Source organism: Protobothrops mucrosquamatus, unplaced genomic scaffold (genome assembly GCF_001527695.2).
Source record: "Protobothrops mucrosquamatus isolate PMUCROS unplaced genomic scaffold, P.Mucros_1.0 scaffold394, whole genome shotgun sequence".
In the NCBI taxonomy this organism is placed as follows: Eukaryota; Metazoa; Chordata; class Lepidosauria; order Squamata; family Viperidae; genus Protobothrops; species Protobothrops mucrosquamatus.
In genome coordinates this window covers 82,674-102,311 of record NW_015386725.1, presented here as the reverse complement: position 1 = coordinate 102,311, position 19,638 = coordinate 82,674, and the positions used below count along the sequence as shown (strand labels likewise).

General features: G+C 35.5%; 1 protein-coding gene across 2 annotated transcripts in view; it reads right to left on the bottom strand.

The window, feature by feature from the left end:
- Positions 1 to 5,948: 5,948 nt before the first annotated feature.
- Positions 5,949 to 19,638, bottom strand: part of PPFIA1 (PTPRF interacting protein alpha 1) — a 54,466-nt gene continuing 40,776 nt past the window's right edge. The window contains exons 19-28 of one of the 2 annotated variants that reach the window (XM_015816006.1): positions 19,533 to 19,614; positions 19,238 to 19,438; positions 17,288 to 17,350; positions 15,841 to 16,016; positions 15,659 to 15,756; positions 13,678 to 13,853; positions 12,973 to 13,041; positions 11,558 to 11,723; positions 8,829 to 8,899; positions 5,949 to 7,389 (exon numbers count right to left, since the gene is read on the bottom strand). In XM_015816006.1, coding sequence (XP_015671492.1) covers positions 8,841 to 8,899; positions 11,558 to 11,723; positions 12,973 to 13,041; positions 13,678 to 13,853; positions 15,659 to 15,756; positions 15,841 to 16,016; positions 17,288 to 17,350; positions 19,238 to 19,438; positions 19,533 to 19,614 — 1,090 coding nt within the window. In that variant the 3' untranslated portion in view covers positions 5,949 to 7,389; positions 8,829 to 8,840. The remainder of the gene's footprint in view (positions 7,390 to 8,828; positions 8,900 to 11,557; positions 11,724 to 12,972; positions 13,042 to 13,677; positions 13,854 to 15,658; positions 15,757 to 15,840; positions 16,017 to 17,287; positions 17,351 to 19,237; positions 19,439 to 19,532; positions 19,615 to 19,638) is intronic. The other variant, XM_015816007.1, reaches the window with a different exon arrangement.

Sequence of the window (19,638 nt, the reverse complement as noted above, 5' to 3'; positions counted from 1 at the left end):
GGCCTCCGCATCCGGCCGTTTCCTTGGGGCGGGGGAAAAAAAAAAAAAAAGATAGATCCCGGGGTTCTTCGGCGTCCCTGCTCCCGTCTGCAACACCGCCGGCTCGCCCAGCGGAGCGTCTGATTTTGCCCTCCCGCGCAATTGCAAGAAGCCTTTGCCTCGAAAGAAGCAGAGCGCCTGCGCCCCCAAATTAATACTATAAATGGCACGAGGGAGGGGTGGTTGGCTTTGACTTCCGATGACCCTGGCGGCTCTTCCACCGGTTGTTTTTCCACCCCCACCCCCGTCAAGGCGCACCTCCGGCCGGAGAGTTGCGAGCCCATCTGTTGCACTCATCGAGCAAGGCCTTTGCGAATGAGCAACCGTGGTTGCCAGATGCCCCAAAGTTTTGCAGCCCGACACTTTAAAAGTAGCCCAAAAGAACGCAACCCGCGAAGGTCAACAATTCCCCTTCAACTCGTCTCCCAACCTTCAACGTCGGGTTGGCTTGCCGGAGCACGCGCGCTGCGCGAATCCCGACGAAGGCGGGGATTGCGCTCGCGTGTGTTCGTGGGGAGGCATGCAAAGCAAGAGCTGGGGAGGGGGCTAGCTAGGGGGAAGGGAGGGAGGGAGGTCGCCCTGTCAGTAGGGGCTTCTTGCCGGCGCATTTCTGCCTATCCGCAGGCGCAGCGGCTCGGGAGACTCCGTCTTGAGCAAAGAGTTAACTTCAGCAGGATCAGGCCGAAGCAGGAGAGCTACTACTTTGGTCGGTGCCCTCCTGCGAAATCTCCCGCTTCCTGCGCCAAGTTTCTGGAAAAGTGAAGTGCTATGGATTATGCCGAGCATGCGCAGAAATGTTTCAGATCCTGGGGGGGAAAAGGGGCGTCGTTTTGGATAAATGTAGCTTTTATTTAAAAGTAACCTGCATTCATCTCATGTTGGAAATAGTAAAATGTGTTTGAAATTGCGCCTTGACAATGACTGTTTAAACATTAGAAATAATTAAGGGGCACCATGCTCCCCTACTAGAAGTCACTGGTGTTATAGAAAATCATGAATAAAATGGTTAGATTTGCCAAATGTTAATTTAGTTAGCCTTAATTTACAATATTAAGCGATTAGGACTCATGAAACATGATTTCAGCAAAAAAAATATGCTGAAAAGCCATCTGATTTTATTCTAGGATTGATAGGATTTGACATGTGGCATTTATTTTTATCCTGCATTTATCGTTTTTATAAATCACTCAAGGCAGTGCACATACATAATATTCATTCCTTCTCTTATTTTGCCCACAACAATCCTGAGTTGAGATGGGCTAAGGAAGAGTGATATATAATATAAAGTGTATATTTATCACATTTATATCCATGGAACAACCTGCCTCCAGAAGCTGTGAATGCTCCAACACAGAAAATTTTTAAGAAGAGACTGGACAGCCATTTGTCTGAAATGGTATAGGGTTTCCTGCCTGAGCAGGGGGTTGGACTAGAACAGGGGTAGGCAACCTTGGCTCTTTTATGACTCCTGGAATTCAACTCCCAGTTGAAGTCCACGAGTCATAAAAGAGCCAAGGTTGCCTACCCCTGGACTAGAAGATCTCCAAGGTTCCTTCCAACTTTATTATTGTTATTGTTATTATTATTATTGATCATCGCACAGTCAGCCAGATGTTCAGACTGGATTTGGCATTTTTTCTACCTATCGAGTCCTTACCAAGGACCTGGGATAGGCAGATGTGGATGTTTGATGGTATTACAGATATCGTCGCAGGATGGAGACTGTGCTACGAGATCTTCTCTTTGCTGATGACTGTGCCCTTAATGCAGGATCGGAGCAGGAAATGCAAGCCAGCATGGACAAATTCGCAGCCGCTTGTGACAACTTTGGCCTCTTCATCAACACGAAGAAAACTGAAGTGATGTACCAGCCAGCTCCAAAAGCCCAATACCAAGAGCCTACCATCACAGTGAAGNTAAGCTTAAAGTTTACCAGGCAGCAGTGCTAACTACCCTGATGTATGCTAGTGAGACCTGGACAGTGTACAGGAGGCACGTTAGGCAACTGAATTACTTCCACATGACTTGCCTTCGTAGAATTCTGAGGATCCGGTGGCAGGATAAGATACCAGATACAGATGTCCTCTCCAGAGCAGGCCTATCATCAGTTTACACTGTGTTGATGAAAGCCCAGATGCGCTGGGCAGGCCACGTTGTAAGGATGCCAGACCATCGCATCCCTAAACAGCTCTTCTATGGTGAGCTGTCTCAAGGAAAGCGATCGCACGGGGGACAAAAGAAGCGATACAAAGACACGCTGAAAGCATCTCAAGTCCCTGGATATCGACACCATCTCTTGGGAAATTTTGGCGCATGATCGACCGACATGGCGTACCCTGGTTTACCAGGGGTGCCAGACATATGAACACAGGAGGACAATCTTGGCACAAGAGAAGCGAGCACTCCGTAAAGCCAGAGCTGCAAATGCTGAAGCAACAGTGTCCACATTTCTCTGTTCAGTATGTGGCAGAACATTCCGTGCTAACATAGGTCTCATCAGCCATCTACGGACACACCGTTGATGGCCCACAATCCACAAGATGTCAAGGTCTTCATCGAAAATCGATGGACGAACAACAACAACTCTTGCTTGCTTTTGCCAGTCTTTCTATTTCTATTTGTAGGTCTTTGTATTTTGTTATCTTCTCCAGTTCTTTCTCCTCTATTCTGCTATCTCCAGGCACTGCCACGTCCACTATCCAGGCTTTTTTGTCTTTCTTATTGACAATTGTTATTGTTGTTATTATTATTCATTAGACGTGAACTTCAGTCAACTGAACATTCAAATTGACTGGCACTGATGGTTGATATGGGTTGCTGCCAGCATCCTAGGTATCAACCAGGTACCTCCACCTCCTTAAAACGTAAGATGATGATAATAATGATGATGATGATGATTATACTGCCTATGAAGTGTGACTCTAGGCCACTCAAATGACTAAAACTATAAAAATATAAACACATCATGCAACTATACTAAAATGACTGTTAAAAATTAAATAAAACGTAAGACATACTAAATTACAAATTTAAGTATTCATAAATATATATGTAGTCCTCAACTTACAACCATTCATTTAACAATGATTCAAGGTTACAACAGCCCTGGAAAAAGTGACTTACAACCTGTACCCAGTTGATACTTGGGCATCACTGACCGAGCTATCTCCAAGCCCACGGCTGAGAAATCAGTCTCTGACTTTCATTCTTATGAAGTTGTGTAAACCAATTAATCCAGATAGGCATTGTTCACTAGGAGTCAATAATACTGACTCAAAGCAACAAATACATAGGTATAACAAGGAAATTGTGATAGCTGAAGGGTGTAATGGTATGTAGGAATGAGTTTGTGAGACATGTGGACCTAACAATGATCAGATAAGAGGTGGTTGATTCCACAGAATAGGAACATGACAAACTAGGGACCTTTCCTAGTTTTTTTAGACTGTAAAAGTGAGTGGAGAGAGATGTACTTTCAGACTTCAGACTATATTCTGTTAATATAATTTTACAATAAAATAGAGCTAGTACCTCTGGGTGTGCTTCTTGTCTGGACTACCTCACAAGGCTAACAATGGGAATAGAGTTATTTTTGGTCTACCTCACATCTTTAGATTGTTTCCTGCCCCTACCAACCCAGTAAAGGAGCATAAACTTAATGCTGGGTCCATATGATTCAGAAGGTGCCTATGATCTAAGAGTAACTAAATTGTTGGCACTTGCTAGAAGCACAAGGTGATTGGAAAATGCCTAGCTGATGAAACCACCACCTAGAGAGGGTGGTCAGGTGTGATATCAACATTCTGTCTTTGAAAGGTCTGTGATGTTGCACATGGGGGTTCCCATCCTCAGATGATTAGCTATGGTGTGTTCCTCATTATGACCATTCAGTTTCTAGGAGTATATGATGTCATGGCCACACATGAAATTTCCAACTACCTTTCTCCTTGTGTACATACTCTCCTAGTTGCCCTCAATTTGCTACTAAGCTACATGAATTAATATAAGGGTTTGCTAGCAGAATAAGGATCCCAAGGGAAAGTGTCCTACATGCTGGACTTTTTTATCCTCTCCCTCTCCCCCATCCATTGCTGCCTGTTTAATGAATCACATATTGTGTAGCATTGCCAGTATTCTTGTGGTGCAAAGACTCATGGGGTACTAGGAATTTCCTGTCTCCACTGGGCAAGGCACCATTAACTCCCAAACTGCCAACTTATAACACAGTAGTTCAAGTGTTGCTGCTGAAGACATCAATAAGGAAAGTTAATGAAATTAGCAACTACCTACATCAGGTTTGTAATAGGAGGAACTGATTTACAGCTAAACTGTAAGCAGTCTAACCTGTGATACGGCATATATTTTGTGGCTAGAAATCTAACTTGAAGTCTCAACAATATTAAAAGTAGCAGACATTGCCAAACTGCATACTCACATACCAGAACAAATGAACTGTAGTGATTAGCATAGTGTGTGAATCCAGAATTCTATCTATGAAGAAAAAGCTAGTAGCTGAAATAATTCTGGGCAGGAAAAAGGCCCATCATATGGAAAAATTTCCCTACACTTAATGCAGCATTTTTAAAATAAACTTCTCAGCCATTTATTTTGCTATAAATGTTTCTTTAACATATTCTTTGCTTTTACACTAAATTTGATTTCATTTTTATTTTAAAATACTTTGAGGAATTGTAAATTGCTCCTGTATTCTATGCAATGGGAAGTGATACAGAAATAATTTTAAAGATAGCTGGTATGCATTTATTACTAATTACATGAATTACAATTGGCTTCACCCTGGGCATACAGGGATTTCATGATCTTATGACTGCCTCTCCTGTTAACAAATTAAATGTCAGGGTAGGCCTCTGTAGTGTAATGAAAAATGACATCATGCAAATGTAGAACAAAACTGTTCTCTGATGAATTTCACAAAATTCACAGGCAGGCAGGCTGCCTGCCTATTTACAATTTGTTCCAGGCATAACCATTTCTTATTTACTATCTGATTGGATGATCAAAAGAAACTTAAAATAATTCCCCAAGTCTTGATTTGCACAGCTAGATAGGTTTAAATTTAGCACAAATCTTTACAGTTCAGATGAAACTAATAAACTAAAAGCTATTCTCTAAAATCCGTATAAGCCTTCATCTCCGTTAACATCATTGTGGCTTATACTGACTGAGTAAATGTGAATAGTTATATTAACATTTTAAACTGCTGCACAGTTATTTTTATTGTTTTACTGATTTATTTTATAGTAGGCCATTTTATTGAACTGTTTTATTGAATATTGTTTATTTTACTTCTGTTCATCGCTTTGGGTCAGGAGGAAAGGCAGCATAAAAGTAAAATAACATTTTATGTAGCTCACAAACCATTTTGCTCAGAGTGAGTATCCTGCTATGCCATAAAGATAGATTAGAGATGAGCGGAAGCAAAATTCCACCTTTAATGATGACAGAAAAGATGTTACCATTCCTTAGTCTTAGTATCTAAAATTCAGATTAAGATATGCATGCATATAATCAATACTGAGCAGTAAAAAAAATTGAGTCTTCCACATTTCTTTGCTGCTATCTGATAGTCTTATCTAGATTTATGGATCTGAGATCTGGTAGATTTAATGCATACAATCATTCCTTGGAATCTATCATTACAGCAGAGAAGAACAACATTCTTCTCTGAATGTATTAACATTCAGATTTTAAAATTTCTTGCACAAATCATTTTGATAAGTTTATATAGTAATAGTATATCCTACATATATGCAGAGTGTGATTTCTAAGGTGAAACAGATCTTATAAAACTGTCTTTGCCAAAGGAAGCACTAATACGTCACAAGATATTTCATTTGCATTAATATCTGAATTACCATTTTAAAACATCTCAAGCCTCATCACAAGATAACAACATTTTATTGGCAGTGGAAAAATGCTTCAGAAATTTATTGAAAGAAAACAATAAATAATACTGTGATAAAAATAGTTCAAAGTACTTAGACTGTACATAATTTGTTACATTATTCAAAGTACACATAAGGTTAATAGAAAAAATAGTAACAATGAATTCAAGTTGTACAATTTCAAAAGAGCCAAAACCAAATACAGAAAAAAGACATGCCATGTATATTATTGTATAATAAATAATGCACCATGATCTGAATCTCCTCCTTGCTGGCTTCATAAGATGCTATTTAAAAATGAATGATGCATTTTCTACTTATACTGTTTGCAATGACTCAAACTATTAACAACTAAAAAATCTGCCTGGATTTAAAAACAAGCTTATAAATATATCTAAAAGATGACATAAGAAAAGTAAGGCCTTTTTAATAGTTGCACTATCACATGCCTCCATATGTTATGCTCTGAACATCTTTGTCATGAGGCAGCAGTGCATCGTGATTGGTCCATTAAAAGAACTGCATTGATATCTTTTCACAAACATTTTCACATCAAAACCCAGAAAGAGAGCACTCCATGTTGCCTGTCAAGTACTCTTACGTAGTAACTATTCTTGCTTAACAGAAAATATTTCCACTTATGGCTTGCTTATGCTCAATCAATGAACATAGACTGTACAAATACAGCCACAAAAAGTAGTTATAAATGACCTCATTAGGTCTCATGTTTCATAATGTTCTAAAAATTCCCACATTTATGAATATAAAGCAAATTGTACTAAACAAAAGCCTTAAATAAGAATACACACTAAATAATCAAATGTTAAAAGTTTTAAAGGTACAGTTTCTAACGGAAATGGAATCAGGTACCATGCCTGCTTTGTTAATAAACATATGCCTCTCTGAAAAAAAGGAAATATTTCAATTTTTAGAGCTAGCTAGCATTTTTCAAACAGCAATATATATATATATTGATATATATATATATTGATATATATTGATATTGCTTGGTGTCATGTCTTTACAAAGATTGTAAAAAAAAATTTCACCTTCACTTTATTAAATTCATTATTGGTAATTACAATAACTGCATAATTTACAATAAAGCCCTATATTACTTACAGGGACAGATACATACAAGCATTACAGTACATTCAGATGAAAATACTAAAATTAACATAAAGTAATAGCTTGATTGACAGACAATTTTAACAGAAAATTAAGTAATGGGACACACATACACCCACATAAGTATAAGAAACATTTAATCTAAAATACTTTTTATAGTACTCACAAATTCACCTGCTAATTAAAAACTCTGTAATAAAATATTTCAAAGTGTTGATTTAACAAGTATTAACAGATTAAAGATTTCAGCTGTTTCCAAAATATGGCCATTGGGTTCAAAATGGTTCAGTTCATCTGTAGAAATAGTGGGGATAAACTGAAAGTGAAATAAACATATTAATTTCAGAAACTGCCATCAGTATAATGAAATAAGTAACAGCAAGTATGAAAGAAGATAATAACCTTCATCTACCAAATTTCAATCAAGAGAGGACTAAAATGCTCCCACAATCTGATTACTTGCCAAAGGAAAGTAGGAAATAAGATGACCAAGTTTAATCCTCACACCCATTCCCATGATAGCTAGCAATGTGAAAGACTTCACTTATGTGTGACAACACCTGCAAGTTACAAGAATGGCTATATATTATATAACTACCTTCAACCTCTCAAAATCAACTGTAAATATGACACAGAAAGAATTAGATGTAATGCCTCTTTTAGGATGATCTGGGCATATTCTATGGAAGTTTGACAATATATTGCTTGGATTAGAATATCTTAATAACAAAAGCATACACAATATAAACTGTGTATGTGGCTACCTTCCTAGACTTGCTACCACTACTAAAATATATTTAGAACTAGCAAATATAGTATATTTAGCTGTACCAAAAAGATGTTTTATTTACTGAACTTGATCTACTTAGACAGTAATATTTGTCTAAACCAAAAATTTTAATGAACAATACAATTTATAGCCCTTTGCTCATTAGTTTAATTAACAATAAAATATGCAACAAATATATATTTCTTATATTTTACATATAAATAGAATGGACTGAACCAGGTTTGTTCTGAGAATGACAAACCACTTCAGCTCATGGAGTGGGAGCAGCTTTCTGTGTAGGGGTCAGGGAATGATTTCTATTCTTCCCCCTTCTTTCTGCCACAGGTCCTCTAACTCCTTCACTGGAGTAGTTATCCAGAATACTTTGGGAAACAAAATTGGTGAAAGCCATCACCTCATCTTGTCTCTTTCCAAAGCTAAATTTTGCCCAATGCATTTATATTAAACATAATGTAAGCTGGTTACATTGCACACAATATGAGTAAGCAAAATATTTAATTTCCATAGTCCAGGCCTAGACGAGGCTGGGCATGAAGGGGTGTGACGAGATAGAGGGTCTGGATTTCTTCTCCGTAGCACCAGAGGGTAAGATAAGGCCAAGGAGGATGGAAGCTTTATAGAGAGAGATCCAGACTTGAAATAAGGAGGCAATTCCTGACTGTGAGAGCTATTAAGTTATGGAACGTCTTGCCTCCTAAGTCGTGAGTACACCGGCATTGAAGTTTTCAAGAAAAGACTGGAACAGCCATTTATGTGGGATGGACCTTCAAGGTCCCTTTCAGTCTTATGATTCTATGACAGGATTACTAGTTCATGTAATCTGCAAACTAATTTATAAATTCATAACTCTGAATATTACACAATGAATTCCAGTTGCCCTAATCTTCAATATGCCATAGTCACTAGAGTAAAACCTTGAATACAATAAATGCATATTGTTCATCAGTGTTATCACTTTTACTTACCAATGAAAGTCTTTAACATGAATAAGTTCTTACTGTAGCAGAATCCAATCTTTGTGTTGCTGATACATTGCCTATTTCAACAACAATCAAGAAGACATGCAGAATACAGCATGCAGTTAGTATTACACAAGAAAGTTACAAAATGTTAGCTACACAGAATGTAGCATTCCTGGTTATATCTTCGTTTTTGCAAGCTTCAGTATATATTTGAAATCACTTCTTAATATAGCAGGTAGATTTTAAACATACTTAATAATCATGAATGCATGACTATTAAATGGGTTTTACTGACTGAGTTATACATCATCCCCATTCATCTGAGCAAGCTAAAATAACTTAGTTTCTCATCACAATATAAAAAGCCACAACTAAAAGGCAGAACACATGGTTTTGAGTATGATCCTGGAAATCTCCAGGCTGGGAAAGACTCCTGTTTGAAATCTTGTAGTTCTAGTTCAAGACAATTATTTAAGTCCCTATAATAAGCAGTAGCTTTTTAACAACATTCAAAGAAGGAGAACCATCAAAGGCACAAGAGACCTTTCTATTATTTTATCTTTTATCTGTATTCTCTAAATATGTTAACTAAGATAACATGAAATATAATTAATAAAATTATTCTGGTGCAGAGAGTAGTTAAAACATTAACCATAATTTTGAATCAGCCAAATTTGCCCACTAATGCATTTATACTAATACACTATAATATATAGTACAGTATTTATTTTTTATATATTTTTATATATAAAAAATAAAGCTTACAGTTCTAATCCTAGTAGACAAAAACTGAAGACAGGTCTTAAAAGTTCAAATTACCAGCCACACATTGTGTAGCCCCTCATCAACCAATAGACATTTAATCACTACCTGCAAAAAGCAGTCTCTAGGCTGTTAACAATGCACTGAATAAGGTGATACATACTATAGTTTTTAAATCATTTACTATTCATTTTTATTTCATATAAACTTTTTGATCTTAAAAATTCTTTGATTTCTTTGGCATTAGAAAACTTGAGGACAGTATCAATGTGTGTGTTTATAACCTTTCTTTAATGCTTTGCCCTGATAAACAGGAGATCAGGATATATAGAAAATAATCAAATATATTTTGAAATTTTCACTCTTTAAAAATTAATGACTGACTGAAAGATAAAACTTTTTTATTTGGGCCTGAGTGACCTCAGGTAGTTGGGGGGAAATGAAAACAACTGCAAAATTATCAAGATCGGAATCAAGAAGCAAGATAACAAAAGTAAAATAAAGATGAACAAAATAGGGCTATCAACAAGAGAAAACTACAGATCAGAATTTTAAAATAACATTTTAACATGCTGCTGAATGCTAGGAACACGTAGCCCGTACTCTGGTATTCTCCCATTTGGATTATTACAATGTGCTCTCTGTTGACCTGTCCTTGCATATAATTCAGATGTTGAAGTTAGTGTAGAGTGAAGTAACAAGGATGTTATCCAGAAGACCCTTCAGAGGCCATATAACACTGGTCTTACAAGAATTGCACTGAGTACTTTTATTTTGCTGGTTGAAGTTCAAGGTTGTTGTAATGTTAAGGCCCTTCATAGTTTAGACTCTGATACCTGAAGTACCTGTCCAAATTTTGAAGAGGCATGAGGGCATCTTCAGCATCTCAAGACCGTGAGAAGAATGTTGTGCTAGAAGGGTTTTTCTTTGTCATGGCTCCTAGTTGAACAACTCATCCCTGGAAACTGATATCTATCTTTCAATGTCAGATAAGGACCTTGCTTTTTACTCCCTTACTGAAGATATAGTGTCCACAGGCTGGCCATGCCTTCTGTCCCTTAAATTTCTCCTGTTAATATTACTATGATCATTATTGTGTCTTAGTATTTTTTTAAAAAAATACTTGTTTGTACAGTAATCCTCAACTTATAACAGTTTAACCATGGTTCAAAGTTATGATGGCCTTAAAAAAAGTGAATTACAACTGATCCATGAAGTTATGACTGTCACACCACCTCCATAGTCATGTGATCACAATTTGGTGCTTGACAACCAGATCACATTTACAACAGTTGCAGCATCTTGGGATCCTGTGATTGTGATTTGCAACCTTCCCAGCCAGCTTCACAGTCAATTGGAAAAGCTGAATTCACTTAACAATTGTGTGATTTGCTTAACAATTGTGTGATTTGCTTAATGACCATTGTGATTCAGTTAACGATAAAAATGGTCGTAAAATTGGATCTGATCATGTGATGACTGTCTTGACAACCACATCACTTAGCGATCGAAATTCCAGTGCCAACTGTGGTCATAAGTCAAGGACTGCCTGTACCATATTATCTTACTCTTTAATAAATGACACAAGATATTTTGAATAATGGTGGACTATAAATACTTTCAATAAATAAATACCCAATTATATTTTAGCATTTCCCTGAAAAGATGAATTGACATTATTTTAATACAACAGTAAGCTAATAAACATTTCCACTTTTTTTTACTTTTTCTTTTGTAAAAGGGATTTTTAAATGATAAAGACAACTGAAGATTTCATTAAACAGAGTACATGGATAGCCAGTTATTAATACTACAGGAGCACAAAATACAAATACCACAATCATTCACTAGAAATTAAAGCAATCCAGTAAGTCATGCAGAGTGAGTTTTCTACACAAAACAAATGCTTTTCAGTTCACTTACAAATTAATTCAGAAATAAATATCATGCTTAAATAATTAACGTTTTACCATCAATCTGCATCTTCTTTGGTTGCATAGAAGGTGAAGACATTGAAGTGGTAACTCTAAAATTTGCAGGGAGGGTCTCTGCTGATCCAGCAGCTAAACCCCTTATGTCCTTTGGTCTGAACTTCTTTCTCCATGACGGTGCACGTCTAAAGCTTTTATCATCATCCTGTCAAATTAACAAGTATGCTGAAAAATCATACTAGAAAATCAACAAGACACTACAAAATTTCTATATTTGTAATATGTTACAGAAGATTATGACAGGTACCATAGCTGTATCCTTTAAATATATATATTTACATTTTACTGGCCTTTTTACAAGAATTTAGGGTCAGGATTTCCCCCCCCCCCCAAAAAAAAATCCTAATATCCCTCTTTCTTTTTATAAAGATAATACTTTACTCCCCTATATCTTAGTACTTAAAGTAATCACATTTTTCTTATAAAGTCTCATAAGCTGTTACCAAAAATAGAATTACCAGATCACATGGTAAATCAGTTTTCTGTTTTTTACTACCAAACTTAATCTCTATGGGTGGTATACCAGCACTTACATTCTCATAATGAAGTGGGGATAATGAAGTGTTCTGCATCTGCTTCTTTTAAAAATTATCAACAATCATGATGTTGATGTTATGGTTCATTTTATCTGCAAAACTGGTTACTGCAATTGTTTGAGATTTCTACTCAGATTCAATAGGTTCCTCAACATTTGTAAATAGCTCAACTAAGGAAGATGTGGACATTATGGTGGTTAAAAAAAAACCAAAGTAAATTTTGCTACCAGGATCACCACAGATTAAGTTTGAAGAAGAGTTTTGCTTAGTTCTTCATATTCATTTTTATTTTATGCCACTTGTGTGACTTTTTTCCCAGTGGTCTCACTTTCTTAGAATATTATAGAACTGATACACTCTTATGGCTGAATCCAAAGCATGACACCAGATTTTGATCAGTAACACTTAGTCAAAACAGTATGAGATATACAATATGAAATCTTGATACAATTTACAACAGGAACTACTGCTGTTTGTTTTCTTCTCTCATGCATAGAAAGAACAGAACAATGAAAAATCTTAAAGATAAAGTGATACTGAACATGTAGTGGAGAAAGGACATTATATATTAAATTATATATTACATTAAAATTAAAGAAACAAGTTATCTAAACTATCTTTGAACACAGTGAGTCATTTTGTCTGCATTAGTAGGTACTATTAATTCTGGGTTCTATAATAGCAGAAAGGACAAAGATGGGCCATTAGTTATATGAAAACATTATTAATATATCTTTCTGCAGTGAATATGGTGTCACATACTTCAAAATTTTTCTGTAAAGAAATATTTGATGCAGATAATTTTGGCTGCCCATGTAAATAATAATAGGCTGGATAGATTCATAAAATTAAACTTACCTCTTCAAACTTTCTGTCTGTACCCATCACAAGAAGATTATTAAATTCCCTTTCCAAGACAGCACGAGCCTAAATTAAAAATAGTAACAAAACTTAAAAATATTTCAAACATTTGAGCTACACTTTGAGAATTTAGATTTACAAAATGTATATAATTTAAATAATGTTCAAACAAAATAGTATTTTCCTGGGTTTATGATACCATTCTTCGAATACTTCAAAAAATGTCATATAAAAAGTCAAAACTAGTTTTCTCTCTTTTCAGAATGCCAAACTCAGAATAATGGGTTTAAATTGCAGACTGCAAAAATACCTAACAATTGCTTTTGACATTGCAACCAATTAGTCAAAAGTTAGTATGCTTCCCTTTACTGGATGCAGGGCAGAAACTAGCCAGCCATCTAACTAGACTATTTAATTGGGGTTTTTGCATTGAGCAGGTATTCACCATGACAATTAAAATGTCTGCTTGCAACTCTATGATTCTAATTACCATCAGTGAATCTGCTTTGATTTTTGACTGTCGCAGCTCTCAGATAAAACACAGCAACAAAAATAAAATTCAGGCATGTCAGATTGAAGTGTGAAAAGTCTTCTTGAAATAGTTAATCAAAAAAATTCTCATTGCTTCAGTATTAAATATCATAAAGTTCCAAACAGACCTTGTGAATAAAAACACCCATCAAGTGGTATTATTATAATTACCTGTGTATTCTGAGTGGGTATTTGTAAAGACAGAGCTAATGCATTGTGATCAAAAGTTTCATCTAAGGCCAGAAGTGCACCATGAACTCCACTTTCTATAAGGTTATTTGCATATTCTTTAAGGCCAATTGACACCACCCAGTGAATCATCCTGTCATTGCTCCAAACAAGAACATCTATATAAGGAAAAATAAATATTTAAGTCATCAAATAATTGATCATGTGTACTTGCCAAAGATTAAAGGATGAATTCAGATTTCTATACTATTTAATGATATAAGATTCAGTGGAATCTCCAACTGCTCTCACTGATTTCCCCTTCCAGTACCTCCCACACTGTTGCAGACACTTCCCTCAACCTCCAAAGCAAATCTGTAAAAGCACATAGAAGGAAGAAATGGCAAAACTAGTTCTATTTCTTCCAGTGGAACAGTCTTAATAGTTTCACCAGTAATCTGAATGAAAGCCCAAAATTTACCGGGGGGGGGGGAAGAGTAGGTGTGTGATAGAATAGATCGTTGGGTTATTGTCCTACTGAACATCAAAGTTCAGGAAAAAATAGTTTTACCCATTTGGACTTTGTGCTCACAAGATGTACAATTTATTTGATGAAGTATTTTCATATGAACCACAGTTTGTAGTTCAAATAGGAGTGAAAGTACTTAAGGAACGAAGTCAAGTTACATATTTTGGTGTTAGTACATTATAGCTATTTTATTTTTTCCCAGTATTTATTATAGACTTGCATTTTAACAATAGATGACAAAAACAGTTATAACTGATAAATTCTCCAAGTTTCATTAACTGCACTATAGTATTGCTAATACAGTTTTCATAGACTACATTTTTTTTAAAGAATTCAGCTTAGGCTCATTTAACATACATTAGAGCCTGTTTTATCAATCATGCTAAGCCTAGTTTGGGCTTAGCATAATGTGTGAAGCCAGCTATTGTGGATTATTATTATGAGGCGTATAAATAAAATCTTAGCTTTGTAGAGTATATGAACGAAGCCACTAAATAAAGCATAAGGGAAGGATATTTAAAAGATAGATTTCCAAGGCACCTGAGGGCAGGACAAGAAGCAACGGATGGAAACTAATCAAGGAGAGAAGCAACCTAGAACTAAGGAGAAACTTCTTGACAGTTAGAACAATTAACCAGTGGAACAACCTGCCTCCAGAAGTGGTGAATGCTCCAACACCGGAAGTTTTTAAGAAGAGACTGGACAGCCATTTATCTGAAATGGTATAGGGTTTCCTGCCTGAGCAGGGGGTTGGACTAGATGACCTCCAAGGTCCCTTCCAACTTTATTACTATTATTATTATTAATAATAATAATAATTCCGCTTTCTGGCTGAATACCTGAGCTGCACTGATTAGTCCATAAAAAGCTTTCTGAAAGCTGGCACAGAGTTAAGGAAGACAAGTTTCATTGTTCAAGATGTATTATACACAATTAATAAGCCTGAATAGTTTTACTTACTTTATAGTTTATTGTCTCTCAATCTGCTTAATATAAACATCTTAAGAACAAAGAAATTATATAATGCTATTGCTTGGTTAAACAAACTGAACATAGGATCAATAATAAGAAGTTGAGCATTTTATGGTAACCCTGCATAAAACCTAAGAAGCATCTTTGAGAATATTTACAACTATGCAGTCTTTTAATCAATGGAAAATAACTGTATTAAGATAACTGTATTATTTATTATATTTATCACATTTATTTCCTATCCTTTTTTTAAACGACTCCGGGCAGCATACATAGTGCTATCCCCACGACAACCATTCTGTGAGATGAGTTGGGCACTAGTCCAGGGTCACTCAACCAGTTTCTATGCCTAAGAGAAGCTTAGAATTCAGTCTCTTGTTCTCTAGTGCAGTGCCTTAACTGCTATGCCAAACTGGCTTGGTCCTGAAGTTGTATATTTAATAAATTATTAACAGCATCAAAGCCAGAGAAGCAAAAGTCTACCTTTAATTTCATTCAGGCTTCCTTCTCTTCTTCTTTCAAGTTCTTTTCGGTCATAATTTAATCTTCGGAGAGACATAATGCCACACTGGAAGCTATTTCTTTAAAAGTGTTTAAAAAAAAAAGAGAGATTAAGCACTGCAATTGAAATGTTTATTATTAATTACTATTTTAAATATATTTACCTGTGAAAACTGTCTACCATTTTAAGTTGACCACGAAGATCTTTTTTAGTTAAATGGTCCAACATTCTAGCATCAACAAGACATTCCATAAAATAACTGCGATACTGAGGAAGCCCCAAACTAGGAAGCCATTCATTGCCAATCCATTCGTGGTTCATATCACCATAGGCTAAAGTCTATAAAAAAAAAATACAGCAAGGGATTATTTGAAATAAGGAACTTTTACATATAAATTGGGGACTGAATCAGCATTTTTCTCTACTGATAGGAACTGCTCTAAGCAGACTCTTGTTTTTCTGACAGAATAAAAGAAGTTAACTGTTCTAGTTTTGAATCACCTATAGCTCCTAGCATCCTGTCAGTTAACCATCAGGGGAATGTCTCGCTGCGAGGTGGCTCTGGGTGGCTCACAACATTAAACAATAAGGCCATAAAATATAAATATACATATTTAAACATTTAAATTTATTGTTTTTAATATGGGGAAGCCGACCAGAATCACCTTGCAGCGAGATGGGTGGCAAACAAATTTAATAAATACATGTCAATTTCTAAAGTCTTTTTAATATTTCAAAAATTATTCAGAATATGAATATTTAAATAAGAATTATTCTGAAGAAAAATTAATTGATGTGTTTCTGTTAAATATATAAATAAGCACTGAAAATTGGGATTTTATGATTTAATAAATTTTAGCTAAAGCTTAAACAGGTAAAAGAAAAGTCTCCAACCTGAGCCCAGCTTCCTTCCTCATCTTCCTGACGTTAGGTAGTTAGAAAAAGTAAAAGGACACACAATGTTAGTATTGTAAGTTTAGTAATTTAAGTAAATTCAAGCTAATGGCTACAATCCAGGGCGCAAGGGAGATAAATAACCCTGTAAATCCATATTAAGTTTTTCTCAGTAGACATTTTATCGCTGCATGATTTACCAATTGTACTTATCTGTCCCCAAATAGTAAATATTTTAGAGCGTAAAATTATTCTCCTGGATTGTGGTCATATTTCAATAGTGAAAAAAGCAACATGCTATTTCAAGATAAAAGAACCATGCTTCCAAAATTGTGCATATATGCATCTTTCTGAATATTTATATATTTATAAATATATTTATATCTTCAGGAAGACTGAGATACCACATACTGCTTTATTTTTCCACACAAGAGGCAGCCTCTATATAAAAACTCAAGGAAAATTTTAAGGAGTGGCATCTCGTACAAAATTAATGCATTGATCTTCTTTGAGATATACACAGGCAAATGTTCTATTCCCCTCTCAGCTACACAATGATCTTGGTGGAAAAACATTTTACAGCATGGCTGATAAATTTCTAATGGGTTAGTCATTAAAATCAATCATAATTAAGAATCTAGTTATATTAATATTTCTATTTTTCCAGATGTATATGATTCAAGCAATCAAGAAGTAGAAGCACTTCCACAACTAACCGTTTGTGGTGTAGATGTAAGATTTTCCATTTCTTCGTGCGTTACCCAGACATTTCCTGTAGTCTAAAATGACCCCATAGTGAAACAATCACATCCAATGAAAGGAAAGCAGTAACAAAGAGGAAAGGTTGCAGAATATATAAGCAACAGATGTGTTTAAGGAGCAGGCATGGGCGAAAGCAAGTTTCAAGACCATTAAGTATAAGCTGATGTGAAAAGCAAGCCCCACAGGTAAATACATTTATCTCTATTAAATGCAAAACTATATTTTTTAAAAAGTGTAATAAATAAAATTGCTACATTATGGCTTCCAGACATAATATTTACACTGAGTATTTCAATTATATTTTGGAGAGTGCTTCAGTTGCCTTTAAGTTATTTGCCAAACATCTATTTTCTGTTCCGAAAATATAATATACAGTACTTTAGCAAATCAGGTCCTCTTGTGCACATTCATCTCACATTTTCTAGCTTATGGTAATTAACAACAAAATTGTGGTTTGCACTTCTCTAGCCTAGGATTGCAAACCATTTTCAAACTGATTTGTGATCCTGGATTTAAGAACAAGTACAAACCACATTTTACTAATAGAACACAAGCAGAATATATTTTATTACAAATTAGATAGCAAGTATAACATGCAAGTTCAAGATTTAATTATGTACCAGTAAGCCATTATTTGGCACTTTACATTAACCACCCAAGGGAATTGAGAAATTGGCTTTTAAGATCCAATTATTCTTTAATTTCCCCAATTTTCTTTCCAATCAGTATTTTTTCCACAGTTATTTTCATAAGAGGAACAGTCATTTTAAAGCCTGTCATCCAAATGTTTTAAAATTGCAGTTCACAAAATATCCAGTCAGTGTAACTGTTGGCAATGTTAGCTGGGAAATGAAGAAATTGTAGTCCAACAGTTTTGGAAGAAATAAGATTAGGGAAAGCTATGCTAATCCTTAACTGCTGGGAGATGCATATACGCAGCCAAAATAAATTTCAATCCAGATCTGGATGCATAGCCATATTACAGTTTTCATCTAGTTCTCATTGAATTTGCTGATGCTAATCACACAGTGATCACTACAAATAAAATGAAATTAAAATGTACTGGACAAAATATACTAGACTAAATGTATCTAATTGAAATTTACCAATGGTGGCCCCTCACTTACTAGAACATTACTTGGATAGAACTATAGTACTATTTGCTTTATCGAAGTACCCATATGTAAAGTATTTGGCATCTAGGTGGTTCTGGCTAATCCACATGTCTTGCATGAGCAGGAAAGGAACTTTTAATTTCCTAAGAAAGCCTACTAAATTTCTCTCACTTTTTTCTGTCCTGCATATCTCATCCTGCATCACTGTAGAAAGCCTACTGATCCTCAGGAACAGATTTGTGGCAAAGAAGGTGAACAAGTGACAGAAAAACTATGGGCACATAGTTCCACTGAATCCAGTCTCTTCTGGATTCCAGTCAGTACAAATTTAAAGTTAAGGTCCATAAACACTGGTTGGTCTCAGTAGCCAAAAAATAAGCTTCATTCCTTCACTGTATTATCATGTTTTTAAAACAAACCTCTCTTCCCTGCAACATACTCTAAACATTGTAGTGAGACAAACCAGGTTGCAATCCTTTCTTTAGAGCTAAGTTGGAGGACCATCGGCTACTTCACTTTCAAAGTATTTCAATGGCCTTGCTCACCAGAGAAATCATATGTCAGCTTTTACATTATAAGTAGCTTAAGAAAAAAAAGTAGCAAGTTATTACAGACTTATTTAAGTAGTTTATTTCTTGTCATTTTCTTCTTAATGTTCTCGCAACACTATTTTTCTCTCAAGAGCATCATTTTATTGAAGAGAATAGCTTATGCCCATAACAAACATGAATGAGTAGAAAATCTGATTTTCTCATCAGTCTCTTCATGTCATTGTTCAAGTTCTCTTACCGTTCTTGATGTAGGAGGAGCCGATGGACTTGTTAGTGACATAATTTCTTGTATGGCAAGTCTCAGTTTTAACCTATGTAAAGGATTACTGATTCCAATTTCACGCTGTATTTCAGTATCCGATAAGGCTGACATTATAGCACCACTTTTCACATTTGCACGGCAAGCAGCCACATACCAAGCTGGCATTCCAACCCATAACTGAAAAAGAAAAAAAATACAGAAAGGTATATAATTACTTAAAAGTTGCAAATTAACGGAATTATTATTATTTGAAATCTAAAAGATTTCTTACCTCTAGCCAGACAACCACTGTGGGGCCATCCCATTGAGCAAAAGGCAGACCCTGCCTCCGAGCTTCTTCAAGAAGTTCATGCCTAAGAAAATCAGCAACGTACATT